The sequence below is a fragment of the Lepisma saccharinum genome, chromosome 7 (genome assembly GCF_977018435.1).
Source record: "Lepisma saccharinum chromosome 7, izLepSacc3.1, whole genome shotgun sequence".
NCBI classification, from domain to species: domain Eukaryota; kingdom Metazoa; phylum Arthropoda; class Insecta; order Zygentoma; family Lepismatidae; genus Lepisma; species Lepisma saccharinum.
Genome location: NC_139235.1, coordinates 7,734,604 through 7,749,335, shown reverse-complemented (window position 1 = coordinate 7,749,335; position 14,732 = coordinate 7,734,604). Strand labels below are relative to the sequence as shown.

Genomic DNA, 14,732 nt, shown 5'->3' with positions numbered 1-14,732 from the left:
ATCGCATGACTTTTTAAAATAATGTAACCTCCTTTTACATATTTCAATTTGTATAAGGTGAAGTTATTCACCAAAATATTCGGTGTCGTCATCCACGCCGTTTTCCAGTGGATCACATAGAAACTGGAGATTCGTGGTTTCTCGTGTTTATGCTTATGTCTGCTTATAACTACCATTCCAATTTTAAGTTGTTTTTGAAAATGAAAAATGTCAGAAAACGTAAGAGATAAAATTAAAATGAAGCAACTGTCCTAGAAATAGGCAATACACGTCCTGTACTCTCATTTAATGTAAAATAAATTTGTGACATTACACAATGTAGCCTGCAATCTTTCAAAGTAGTAGGGAATTGTTCTTTCGAACTTTTCAAATTATTATCCACCTACTCCAATTAACATAATGAAAAAAAAATATTTTGCAGTGACGAGAATGCTCGACACAAATGTTCACCATTCTATATTCTGAATCACAAGCGGCTAGGGACAGCTGTAGCAAACTGGAGATGCTAAAAGCACCAAACCTGACCTACCTAACCTAACCAAGTACAGAAATAAAGAAAACCTGCCTAACCTATTTACTTATTTAGCTCGTAGTTGCACGTAAGTAATGTAGAATAAAACATGTTGTTTAATATAACGTGAGTCTTAATATAATCACAAAATCAAAACAAAATATGATGCAGTATATTGAAAATGGGCTGACATATAACGGTGCAAATGGAAATTAAATCGTATTCATAACAAACTGAAAGAGCACTTAAAAATTGAAAAAGATAATGAACCGTTACATGTCCAAGGTACATTTACGAACGACTACCATCTCATCACGTAATATAGCTTACATATGTTGTTTCATTAAGAAAAAAAGCTTGAGGTCCTAAGCAGTTTCAGGTATATAGTTTCGTGCATGGACATTGTAACATTTTGACATTGTGCAGTGACATAAAACACACTACCATCCATTCGGAAATTATTCCTTGTACATACGTACAAGTGGTAATGATGTTGTCTGAGTGCACTTGTTATATTTTTTACCAGTTATGATAAATTAAATGTAAAATATCATATTAATCAACCGTTCCATGTACAAGGTACATTTTCTGAATGACTACAATTTCATCACGTAATGAATAACCTAACATATTGTAAAGAACTGTACTACACATGTTTTTTTCATTAAGGAAAAAAAAGCTTCAGGTCCTAAGCAGTTTAAAGGTGTTGTCGTTTCGTGCATGGAAATTGTAAGAGCATACATATTTGTTTGAAAAACACTGTACCATCCATTCGGAAATTTTTCCTTGTACTTACGTACAAGTGGTAATGGTACTGCCTAACAGTGCACTTGTTTTCTTTTGTTTCTTTTACCAGTTATGATAAATCAAATGTAAAATATCATTTTCATCAATCGTTCCATGTACAAGGTACATTTTCTGAATGACTACAATTTCATCACATAATGAATAACCAAACATAATGTAAAGTACCGTACTGCACATGTATGTTTCATTAAGAAAAAAGCTTAATCCTAAGCTTTCTGGTAATGTAGTTTCGTGCATGGACATTGTAAAAGTATGCATATTTGTTTGTAAAACACACTACCACGCATTCGGAAATTATTCTTTGCACGGTACGTTCGTACAAGTGGTGAGGATACTGTCTAACAGTGTACTTGTCCTTTTTACCATTTATGATAAATCAAATATAAAATATCGTATTGTATTATATATATTTGTTCTTTGAAAAATATTTGTACGAAACAAAAACACAACCATTCAGAAACGTCCCTTGTACATATGCATGAACGGTAATCATACTGGTAAACATTTTACGTGCCTTCTTTTTTTGTCAGTGATTATTTGGAAACAGCAGATTTCTTGTTTGCAATGCCACATTCACATCAATGGCAATAGAAGAGACTTGCAATATTTACATATTATTTAATTGCCATGGCACAGTAAGTTAAGTTATGCCATGGTGTACATTTCGTGAAATGTTCTCTTTTGTTGAGGAAAACTATTATAGCAAACACACGTTCATTTCCACCTTTAGGCCTCTTTTGCAATGCCATTTTAATATAATTAAATTTATCAAACTTCAAACAGATTACCCTAACGTAGAACAGTAGTTTTTATTTATATATTCATGATCTTGTATTGGCAGTCGGTAGGCACTCATTTAAATCTAACTTACGAAATTACAATGTAACTGTTAATTCTAATACATAACAGTTTCGGTGTGCGGACGTAAATACCTAACTAACATTCATTTCTTAAACATATATTTATGTGTTACACATTACTTTATTTATTTCTGTTCCTGGGATTTCATACAAAAAAGCCCAAATCCGCTTACGCACAGTCTACTGTCCACGGTGCAACCAATGAAAACGTTGCATTTCTCGTATCAGAGTATGAGAATAGCAAGGCATCAAAGCAAAACGTCTCTAACATGTCGTTAGTTAACGGGCCTATAAAATCGCTTGAGCGAATATTAAAAGTTTAACAGGCTGCTAAGATTTTAGTGATGCGTTAACTATCAACTCGTTAAGAACGTTTTAAAGATGGTTGAGCGAACCGGGCATAAGTGTTTCAAGTATGTACAAACTTGGAAGTGTTAATATACGAAATTTTTGAAAAAGAGTTTTACATGTATGTATCAGTTTTGTGTGCATTTGCCAAAATACGCAGTGCTCTTTTTTGAATCTTCTGCGATTGAGCCGAGTTCCCCCAAAATTGGATACCATACCTCAAAATACTTTCGAAGATTGAGAAATAAATATTTAGCATACACACTGTAGTGAAACTATTTTTTAAAGTTCTTAATTGGTAACATACGGTGTTTAGCCTCTTGCATAAATGATCTATTGCGAACTTTCCAGTTTAGACACTCGTCTATAAATATTCCAAGAAATTTTGTATTATTAGTAGCTGTTATAACGGCATGACCTACTGTGAAATTATCTTGCTTAATAGAAGAGTTTCTGGCTCTGCACCAAATTTTATTATATTAGTTTTTTCGTTGTTCATAGAAAGTTTGTTTGCTGAAAACCACCTTTGTAGTTCAGTAAGAGCTATTTCCGTTTTTTAAATTAAAGTTACATCGTTAACAGAATCTACTAAAGCCGTAGTATCTTCAGCGAAAAGAGTAACTTGAGCGGTTTCAACATTTGCTGGAAGGTAATTTGTGAACAATAAAAACAATAGGGGTCCTAGTATCGATCCTTGGGGGATTCCAATAACCACATCTTTCAATTCGGAGTAATATGTTGTTTGCGTCCCATTATTGGATAAGCTATTTATTGCAACGCTCTGTTTTCTATTCGATAAATTAATTTGGTTGATAGACCGCGGATTCCGTAGTATTTTAATTTCTCTAGTAGTATGTGATGATTCACACAGTGAAACGCTTTTGATAAATTACTAAAAAAAATCCAACAACAGAATACATTTTGTTTATGGCGGAAAGAATATCAATACATCAAAAATGGCATTTTTTTGTTGTTTTCGATTTCACAAACTCATTTTGTTGCTTTATGAGTATCTTTTTATCTTCTGCATACTTTATTATACTATTATAAATTAATTTTTCGAAAATTTTTGAAAAAATTGACAATAAGGAAATTGGTCTGTAGTTTTCAATTTTTGTTTTATTTCCTTTCTTATATAAGGGTATTACTTTCGATATTTTTAGACAGTCTGGAAAGCTGTTATTTTCCATACACTCGTTAATTAATTTAGCCAAAGGCTCGTTAATGTACGTGCAAATCTCTTTGATCACGTTAATCGGCATTGAATCTAGCCCTGTTGACTTTTTGTTTTTCATATTGCGAATTATGCAGGGGTCATAAAAAAAGAATGCATGAAAGATCTTTTCACGTTATTTAACTTTTCTTTGTATGTGTCCGTTACGCTGATGTTACGTTGCATGTTAAGTGCTACATTAACAAAATAATTATTAAAAGTATTAGATATTTTTTGCGGATCTGTCTCTATTACATTACCTGCTTCTAATATGATATCTTGATTCGTGTTCGTTTTTTTACCTGTTATATTATTAACTTTTTTCCATAGTTCTGCAGTTTTGTTTTCTGAATTATTCAACTTTTTATCTACATACAACTGTTTGCAATGTTTTAATGTTTTATTGTAATTTTTATTGAACTGTTTGTAATGATCTTTAAGGGTAGGCTGTTTGCATATTTACTCTGTTTATGCAATGATCGTTTTAATTTGCAAAGGTTTTTAATTTCCTTGGTTATCCATAGGCAATTGGTTTTGTTGTGAACTCGTGCTTTTTTAATGAGAAAACATTTATTAAATTTTTCGAATTTCTCGTTTACGTGTACAGCCATATTGTTTATAAAATCCCATGTTTCTGATTTTATTGCGTTTCTGAATTTTGAAATGTTCTTATCATTGTTTGTGGGTCTAACAAATCTGAATTTTACCCGTGGTTTATGAATTCGCTTGTCTTCTATTACGGTTACCTTAATAAGCTGAGAATCATAGTCAGAAAAACCTATGCAAGTTTCTACTAGATACATCAATGTTTATTCTTTTTGGAGCTTTTTGTTACGAGATCTAGTACTAATGTTAACTTGTGTAAAAAGACATCCATATTTCCACTAGGCGTTCTATATATTGATATTACGCATAAGTTGTAAATAGCTATTTCAATCGCTGCGCATTCGTAGTCTTTTTCTACAGACAACTCAACAGCTTACTTTATTTCAACTACGTTACTTTTAAGTTTATTCTGAGCGAAAATTAAAGACCCGCCTCTTATATAGAGAATGAAATACAGGAGAAAAATCGATCAGAAATTGTAAATAGTATTATTCATATCAGTGAGATGATGATGCTGATTCTGGAGTTGGCAACCTGATTTCTTATGAGTTGGCAACCTGATTCCTTATGAGTTGGCAACCTGATTTCTTATGAGTTGGCAACCTGATTTCTTATGAGTTGGCATCCTGATTTCTTAGGAGTTGGTAAATGTATTTCTATTCATAGCCTAGGACCACGTGACATAGTGAGATAGCCCAGATTTTGGAGTCAGTATACGCAACTGGAGCCTCATGTGCGACCATTTGGACAGTTTTATTGTCGCCAATTATTTGAAGGAGCGTATCATAGACCTCTCCAACTTAATATCTCAACGGAGTTAAGGCATCGAATCTGCTTTCCCACCTTATGGCACTCGGAGGTTTTAAAGTGAGAAAAACCTTCAAAACGGTGGGTTGGGATATATTAACTTCCAAGTTATATAATATAATATTATAAGTTTCAAGTTTTCAATAGGCTTATTTTTTTTTGTTTCTCTTCAAATTTTGACGCCTTGAAAATTTGCCACTCTGGGCCGTGGCATGGTCCCCCCCCCCCTCCCACCTTCCGCCGGCCCTGACCATGACGATGGAACAAGCGAACGAAAACAAGTCCTCTGAGCAAGTAGTGATTCGAGAGGGCTCGACCAATAAACGTGAGGGGAAGTGAGTGCATGGAGGAGAAAACGTGGCCGTGGCTATCCACTCGTTTGCAGCAGCGCGCACAGCTATGCTCCGACCACCCGCTTTCTTTCCTTCTCTTCCGTTGTTCCAAAATTACAAAATATTGCATTGAATAAAATATATTTTCGACAATAACATCCATCGATTTAAAAACTTATTCGATATCATGAAATTCTTTCAGGATATCAGCCGAGCCACATCCGGATAGGCTTCACGAGTTTTCGAGTGCTTTTTTTTTTTTCAGGGATGAGGTACAGGGAAGAGAATAAGCAAAGTTTGTATGCATTTTGTGTGTATTTTATGTATTTGGTCACGTGGCCTGAACTGGATCCACCACGGATTATGACAGTCAACCGAGAGATCTTACATAGAAAACATGGCACTCGATTATCCCGGATTACTTCCGAACAAAATACATAAAAACCAGGCTATTATCATCTCTGTTCTCATACATACACATATTCAATGAGAGGGGTTCAGTTTCCACTCGCCCAAGATACTATCATTTTACCAGCTATTGTTGTTATTGTTAGAAGTAATAGGAGTAATATATGAGGTTACAGTTAAATAATAACCTATTACTAAATAGTGTGAATCTTGAGTGACATATAATTATAATGTATACATGCAATATTTATTCGTTTACTTTTAATTTTGAATTATATATATTGGCATAGGCAGACATGAGTTCGCTGGGGTCGCCCGACCCTGTGGCCGAGTGGTTAGCACATCGCGCTGCGACGCCAAGGGTCCCGGGTTCGAATCCCGGTCGGGCTTGGTTGTTTGTGAATGTCCATTCATCAATTTCATCATTTCATCACTCATCCCCATCTTCGCAAATTAGCCACGAGGCACAAAACGCGAAGTAAAATAAACTAAATCAATCAATCAATGAATCAATGAGTTCGCTGGGCCGGTGCCGTCCCCCACAATTTGCCAAATACTTACAGTAGTGGCCTTTTTTTGGTATTATTTGGATTAATATATATATTTTTTTTGTTTTGTCCAGTTGTTGTGTTTATTATTCTATTATAAAATTAAGGGAATGGGTTTATTGAACCAATAGGAGGGAGTTTAAGCTCTTGCTAACCGTCTCTTCTTTTACAGAAGGCCACGTTTGCACTTCACCCTTGTAGACGAGGGTGTCATTAGTTCTCGAAAACCCAGAAGCATGGCTAATATAGCAATACAATCTCTACATAATTCGTGGAAACCTTCAATAAATATTTATTCAATTTCTTTCTTTACAGTGAGGGTTGTGCCGCTGGGTTTCTCACAGATCCTAGGAACAAGAGGACTCCCGACGTCTTCTCCTGGATCATGAAGAGGAATGGGTGATCAGCAATGAACTCTACTGGCGGAAGAGGCAGGGAGAGTGGAACCACTACCAGCATTCCTGAAATAAGGAGAAAACACCAACTGCATTGGTAGTTCATAACATCAAAGAAGAAATTTGCTTCTGTTTACTCATTTAACTAACTAACTCTCTAGCCTTCTTAAACCCGAAGGTTTATGGCTTCAACAACACAAGCCTTCCATCTGTCCCTATCCTGGACAAGTTCTATTCAATCTTTCCCATCCTTACAGAGTTCCTTTAGGTCCATCTCAACGTTATCCCTCCATCTTCGTCTTGGCCTTCCTACAGGTCGCATACCATCAGGTTTTCCAACAAGAATCCTGTAAACTCTCCTGTCCAATCATTTGTACTTAATTTTTTTAAAAGTATTTTTAAACACATAGACACACAAAGTGTGTCGCCGTAAAATATCGACACAATATGTGGAGTGCGTCAAGACAAACCACTCTTCTTACATACAGTAGAAAAGTTTATCTCGTTAAATCCTTGCTTCGAAGCTGCAAGAATTTGAGAAACGGCATTTTGACATTCTCTATACTGTATGTATGCAGCCATGTCAGTGTCATTTAGTTGTCTGCCTGACAACATGCTAAACGCGATAATAGCTATACGCTGGATACCCCTGGATTATGAAGAGCTGCAGTATAATAGTATTTGTCCATATTTCTCCTTTACACATCACACTGTTAATTAGTTTATGATTTTTAGATGTTGTATATTATGTTGTGAAATGTAACCGAACCTAAAATTTAATTTAAATTTCAATGCAACATTTCAATTTGTATAATTTGATTTTACTCCAATATTTAAACTACTTAAATACCTGTTTCAATTAGGAAATGTCAACGTAAATATCGAAATACATTTTTTTTAAAAGACAACCACATTTTGACAGCCATCCAGTGGATACCCACATCACAAAGTTTGACGCCGCCACCCCGGTATCACCTCAATTATACACCAGAAGTTCTATCCTGTACACCTCCCGCCAATAAATGGTCTGTGCTCTGCAAAACATTGTTGCCAAATGTATGTTCCGTGTTAACAAGGCAACTGACCGTGCTGTAGCGCGAGTCCTTCGAAGCGCAAGCAAACAATATCAATGAGCTATACAAACCCTTAGAGGCCAAACTCTCTCCTTCTCGCCATCTGTAATACCTGCTCAGTGTGAGTCGGTTGCTCTCCCCTCCCCTCCTTTGTGATATGGCAACCAGGGCTTCAAATTCCCCTCTCAAAGGAAACGGCGAGGTCTGGTTGGCAGAGAGCAGAGAACGTACTGTCGCCAGCGCACCCCTGGTTGGTGGAAGCACTCACGTGATGTCTGCAAAGGTCTTCCAGCAGACGACACAGCACCGAGTGGCGGGAGCGGTTCCAGGATAATACTTCTGAGATTTTCCGCGCTTTCCAGAACCCACCGGTGGACGCGCTGGTGCACCCCTGATGCACGCTTCGGCTTTCCGTATTTCACCGGTGCGCACCAGAACTTTCACCAGGTTAAACCATGACGTCATCAATTTACACCAGCCTGGTTCGGCTGGTGAATCAAAATGGCGTCGTCTGCACTGAAACGTATTCTGTTTCATGATATGCTTTCTGTAGGCAAGTAGTACGGAATGTAACGCCGATTTTGTTGCACGGAGGGCGAATAAACTGGATGCAGACATAAACTGTCGACATTTTAAATACTACTGCTCCTTCACTTGCACGCAAAGTGAAATAAAGTATGCCGATGCATCAAAACATGCGTCCGTCTTCTGCTGCAACATGCAGGAAAGCATCTATTGGCAATATTCAACATTTTTACAAAAAAATATACCACTGAAATTCGTAGTGCACATGCAAAATATGATGTCGTTAAGTGAAAATATATAATATTTATAAAATATCTTCTGTTATTTAGTCACCATCAGTGATTTTTTCCTAATAAATATGAATATGCGCGCGCATTCCGTATTTCACCGAATTTGACGTCATTTTTGGTGCACCAGTCTGATGTACGCTGGTCAAATCTAGAAAGCGCAGATAATTAGCACCCTGTAGTTCATTCAGGCCTTGTGTTTACCTGAGGCTCCCGTAGCCTGGCTACCTTCCTCGTCAACTTCAATGAATGCTTTCTGAATGACGTTCGAAACATGCAGACTGCTGTTTCTTGCCGCCTGAGAGATGCCGCTGAAATCAGCTTCTGTTGTAAACATATCTGTCATTCCCATCTGAAATAATAACATATTGAATAGGATTGATTTAAATCACGATTTAAATAATTTATATAATAATGTACATAGGGATTTTGAAGATATCAGAAACACTTTTGGTGATTTCTCTCGTAATCATTTAATGTTGTTTATTAAGTTCTAAGATAGGAAAATAAAGGAAATTAAATGTATGTACTGATGGTGTGAAGCTCATACGCAAGGAAATGTAAACACAGGATTTCTCTTGATTTAAAATTCAATATTTTTATGGGCAAGAATAGCAAACATTTTGTGTAGAAAAATATACAAAATACTAATCATGTTAAACCATAAACAGTGTCAATATCATTAAACTGTAAATAAATATGGCAGTTGATATTTTTCGACCTATCATTAAAAAAATCTCCAAAATTCAGGTACAAAGACTATAAAAAATTTAAATTAATAATTTTAAGTTACAATTATAGAGTACATCCAGAATATTTTAGTTTCACTGGAAGAAAAGTTATTGAAATTATTATTAGTTTTATTAACAAACTCAACAAACATTTCCATATTAGTTACAGTATCAGAAACAGAAAAAAATGTATGTGTACATATACTTTTTATTTGCTTTAATCAAACTGTTCAATTATTTTACAGGGTCATTTACTAGAAAAAAGTATTTCTGTAAGAAACATATATCTTTGTGCATGGTGCTAAAAACCATGCAAGCAATTTTAAGCATGTTTCTCAAAAAATAAAAAAAACGATTTAAATTTTTAAAAATCCAAGTTAAACTTAAAAAATCAACAAAAACAATTTCGAAACGCCACAATGTACAGTTACCGCCAATAAAAATAGGGCACCAAAATCCTGAAATCCCTGCAGGGTGTTATGTGTGTTGCATAAGTCTACGGCGATAAGTGGATTTTAATAGCAAATTTTCAATATCAACTTCTGCCACCGCCGTAGACGTAAATGTATTGAGTAGCTAAATGTTCGTGAAAACGTACACAAGTTCCAACATTTTTAGATAATATATATGAAGGCATAAATGGATCAATAAGCATACCTTTTTCAACACGCCCTTCATGTCTACTGTTTGGTCAAATTGAAATTTGGGCAATACAACATTCACTGCTTGCGATCTCAACTTCTCCATAATTCCAGGAAGGACGTTTTCATCCACCAGTTTCTCTTCCAGCTGGTTTAATCCATTCTTCTCATATGGGAGGAATACATAGAGGCTTAGCTTCTTTCCCTGAAGGAGAAAATAATTTTTGAAAACTTCGAATGTGTAAATGTATGTGTATTATTATTATTATTATTATTGTTATTATTATAATTATTATTATTGAGATGTTCGAGAAAAACAAATCATATTGTTTCTCAATATGTTCTTAAATCTTATAGTAAGGTTTCTATTTGTTCTAGCCATAAGGATTTGGGCATAATTATTGATTCTAAATTGCTATTTGATGAACATATAATTGACGCTTGTAAAAAAGCTAAAAAGGTTTTAGGTTTCATATTTTTTTAATTGGACTTCCCTTAATAGAATAGAAACTTTTAGATTTCTATTTATAGTTTTGGTCCGCCCATTAGTGGAATATGGAAGTGAATTATGGCACGTAGCAGCAAATAGTCACACCGAGAAAATTGAATCAAATCAGAAATTTTTTATGGAGTTGATTTGTATGAAAATGAAGAAAAGTCACATATCACTAAATTATATGGATGGAGTGGTTGGAGATACTTAATTTAACAACCTTGAGCTCAAGAAGAAAATATAAAATTAATTTATTGATACAAACATTTTGTTAAATAGCATTGATAGTGAATACTTTATAAATACAATAGTATATAACGTTCCAAAATACAAGACAAGACAAAATCATTATTATCAGTAAATTTGAAGAATGGTAATGAATTTATAAAAATATTAATCGACGATTTTTACTGTAACTTCCCTTAAAATATTATCTTTAGATATAACATGAGGTTTACTGTAAAAATCATTATGAGTTAATCCTTTGATATTATTCTTTGTGACATAGTGCTGTACAAGGTTTATTTTTTCAACTGTTCTCAGTACTTTAAAATAAACTAATATTATTATTATTATTATTATTATATTACGAACACACACACACACACACACACACACACACACACACACACACACACACACACTTACACACACAAACAAACACACACACACACACACACACACACACACACACACACACACACACACACACACACATACACACACTAGATACTACAGAAATTGTCATTCATCAATTATGGTACATTAACTTCACACACAATAAGCTATTTAAAAAGCAACAAAGGAAGCTAAATAACATTGTACAAGTTAATTTACATTTACACGGGATAGTATTCGTGTGGGGATGAGGAAGAATTTCATCTTGTGGCTAATTGGAACATTCCCCTCCCCACCCAATTCTGGTTGCAAATATTTTTTTCTAGCTGGGACGGTTTTTGATGGGGAGGAGATACAAAAATCTGAAAAGTAACTAGCGTGCGTATTTGAACTTGCAACTTCTGTGTGGAACTTGGACCATGTGAAGTTGTTCTAGCTGGTTTTCTGTCATTTCATTGAATGCTGGGATGCTACATTTAACGAATATCATGAATACTTCGTTCCCAATCCGTTAGTTGCCTAAGTATTGATTACAAGCTTCAAATACTTTTCTTCAACTGTGGAACGCCCCTCGTATGTGTTGAAATAACAGAATTTGTTGATTTTTATTATATGTGCGTATATAATGTTCTTATAATAAAAAATACAGCTGGCGTTATTCCTGCTCTCCAATAGCAGAAGAGCGCCGGAAGATTTCAAGAACATGCTCGTCTGGTTGGCTGTTTCGAGCGTCTGTTGTGACGCGTGGGAAAGGTAATCTCGCAAGTGACCAATCACGTCGACTACTTCCCCCAGTGACGTAAGCAGCCTAGCAGGAAATGACAACGGCTCTGGAATACACATAGCTTCTATAAATTATCATTTATTTGTGTATTATTAAGAAGAAAAATAAAAGTAAAAAATGGAAGTACCTTGTACGGCAGTTCCAATACTTGCGCCTGCAATTCTTTGGCGTCGTAGAAGAGAAAGTCGTTTTCCTGTTTCATTGTGTCGACCTCAACCGTTTGGCCAGCATCTAAGAAAAATGGCCTCTTCTTTGTGTTGCTCGGGTTGAATTTCCTCGCCCAGTAGCCTTTGAAGTAGACGGCGTTCACAAGAAACAACATTGTTTCACTGTCCACGGCCCCTACAAAGCGTGTAAAGTATGTGTTTTGAAAGTTACCTTTTTAAGTAAGAGTTCCATTTACTTTGCTCACACATTAACTCAGTAAGGGTTACCGTTACTTCGGTTACTTTCTCCTGTATCTCATAGATGAAAGATGAACCTCCCGGGTTCCAATACGGGCACCAGGGGTCTTGGGTTGCGTATTTACAAACCCTCAGAGGTGTCTCCTGAACGCATGCGTCAATTGTGGAAAAAAGGGCAGCTTGCTCTGCGTCGACATTAATGAGCATCTATACATTCTAATTTCTTCATTTAGGAGAAGTATTTATTTTACACGAGAGCGCTGAACTAAGATTGTATTACATTTCTTGGAGCTGAAGTGACGCATGCGTGAATTGTGGGAAAATAATTATTACTTTCTTTCACTTCAGATCAAAGAAATGTAATATAAGCTTAGTTGAGCGCTCTCGTGTAAAATAAATGGCCGAATCTGCTGCCACGCACGTGTCAGCAGTAAGAATAAGCGTCAAATTTGCTCCTGCCACGTAATTCGTCTGCTAAGAGGATGTTACAAATCTTAAGAACAGATTAAGACGAGAGAAATGCAAGTTTATGATTAGTGGGAATGAATGTACAGGTAATTTAGAACCTTTTTCTTTAGAAAGCATTAAGCGATAATATTCTAATGCTAACAGAACTTAACCTAACAACGAGAGCATTTAGGTTTATTATTAGAAGAATGCTGAGGGACCTAATCTTAAAACATTTTTGTGAAAGTAATCGCTACAACTTCACAGTATGTGTTACAGACGTAATTGCATACCTAGCATGATGAAATCACGATAAAACAAAGACCGAGTCTACTGCCACGCGCATCTTTTTTGAGGTTCCAGCAGAAAAAGGACGTGGCAGCAGACACTACCAAAATAAATACTTCTCCTATATGAAGAAATTAGAATGTAGAAATGCTCATTAATGTCGTCGCAGAGCAAGCTGTCCATTTTCCCACAATTGACGCATGCGCAGCAAGCACCGCATGCGTTCACAAGACGCCTCTCTGCAGAACCAGAGGTATATAACGCTCTCTTATTGGCTGTGTGCACCGGCAGTGTTTTCGTTCCTTGTAGTAGACCCAAATGGACAGTTCTGCAACCGAAAGTGGGGCTCGGTGGGGCTCGCCTTAATGGTTTGCTCTTGTAAGGCACAAGCCCCATTTTCTCGCAGTGTTGCCAACACCTTACTCGAAAAAGTCACCAAGGTTTTTATCTTGGTCTAACCTAACCTAAAGCAAGGAGCTGGCAACCTTGCTTGAGGCTTGCCTTACAGTGCATAAAGCAATTTTTGCCAACCTACTGGTACTTTTGCCATAGCCTTTTACAAAAAAGAGAGAGGAGAGAGAGAGGGGGAAGAGTTAAACAACCGACAGTGTTGCCAACACCTACCTACAGCCCTTCTTCCTACTTAGCAAAAGCTACTACCTTTTTTGAGGCTTAGCCAATTTATATACTGGCGTAACATACACTGGGCAAGGAGAGCCGGCAACAAACACACACTGCCGTAAAAGAGGGAGAGATGGATGGATGGCAACACAGTATGTGTGTGCGTGTGTGTGTATAATATGTAGCATTATTAACTAGAGAGTGTTGGCAAACCACCTGCAACTAAAAAAAAATAGAGATGCCAACGTTGCTGTAAGATGAAGAGAGAGAGAGACCTATAGCTGGCAACAGTGGTGTACGATGTCCTCCCTCTTCTGTGCAATATGACATTATGATGTTACTGTAGTTTTTGACGAGGATTACGAGTTAACTAAAAAATCTGCAACTAGAGAGAGTTGCCAGCACACACATACTGTTGTAAGAGAGATGGATGACTGGGGGCAGCATTTCCGGCTATTCACAGTGGCGGATGTACTTCCTGTTTTTTCAAAAGCTAACAATAATGATGGAATTTCATGCTGACGTCATTATTTCGTTCAAAAATTCGTGTTCAGCACAGATGATGCTATGTAATTTTCACATCAGCTCAGCCAACTGTTGAGAAATAATGACGTCAGGTAACAGCATTGGTGGGGGTAACGTGATGAATTTACGAAAGTAGGAAGATGACATTGCTAAAAATTGAAGTATGGAACTATTTTCTAGAGCGGATTTCTACTAGTCCACGTTGTTAACCTACATATTACTCCTCGACTAATAAAACTAGAAGCTCGAGGGCATCAGGTCCTATTTTTATTGTGAGCTGCAAGGAGAACATTGTGATTGTGATTGAAATTAACTAGCGTGAGTAAATTTGTTTGTTAGCTTGCATGAGTTGGCTTTGTGTTATATAAATAGGTAGTGTTGCTTCTGTGAGTTGATTCTGTAATAGCCACACAGATGTAAAGGAATTGTAGATGAGAGGTAAAACTCTCTACAAAAGCCA

At 36.2% G+C, this 14,732-nt stretch overlaps 1 protein-coding gene across 1 annotated transcript in view; it reads right to left on the bottom strand.

The window, feature by feature from the left end:
• Positions 1-6,708: 6,708 nt before the first annotated feature.
• Positions 6,709-14,732, bottom strand: part of LOC145989702 (iris-like) — a 60,459-nt gene continuing 52,435 nt past the window's right edge. Inside the window, exons 5-8 of the mRNA XM_083124939.1 lie at positions 12,115-12,329; positions 10,109-10,297; positions 8,925-9,072; positions 6,709-6,901 (exon numbers count right to left, since the gene is read on the bottom strand). Coding sequence (XP_082981065.1) covers positions 6,750-6,901; positions 8,925-9,072; positions 10,109-10,297; positions 12,115-12,329 — 704 coding nt within the window. The 3' untranslated portion in view covers positions 6,709-6,749. The remainder of the gene's footprint in view (positions 6,902-8,924; positions 9,073-10,108; positions 10,298-12,114; positions 12,330-14,732) is intronic.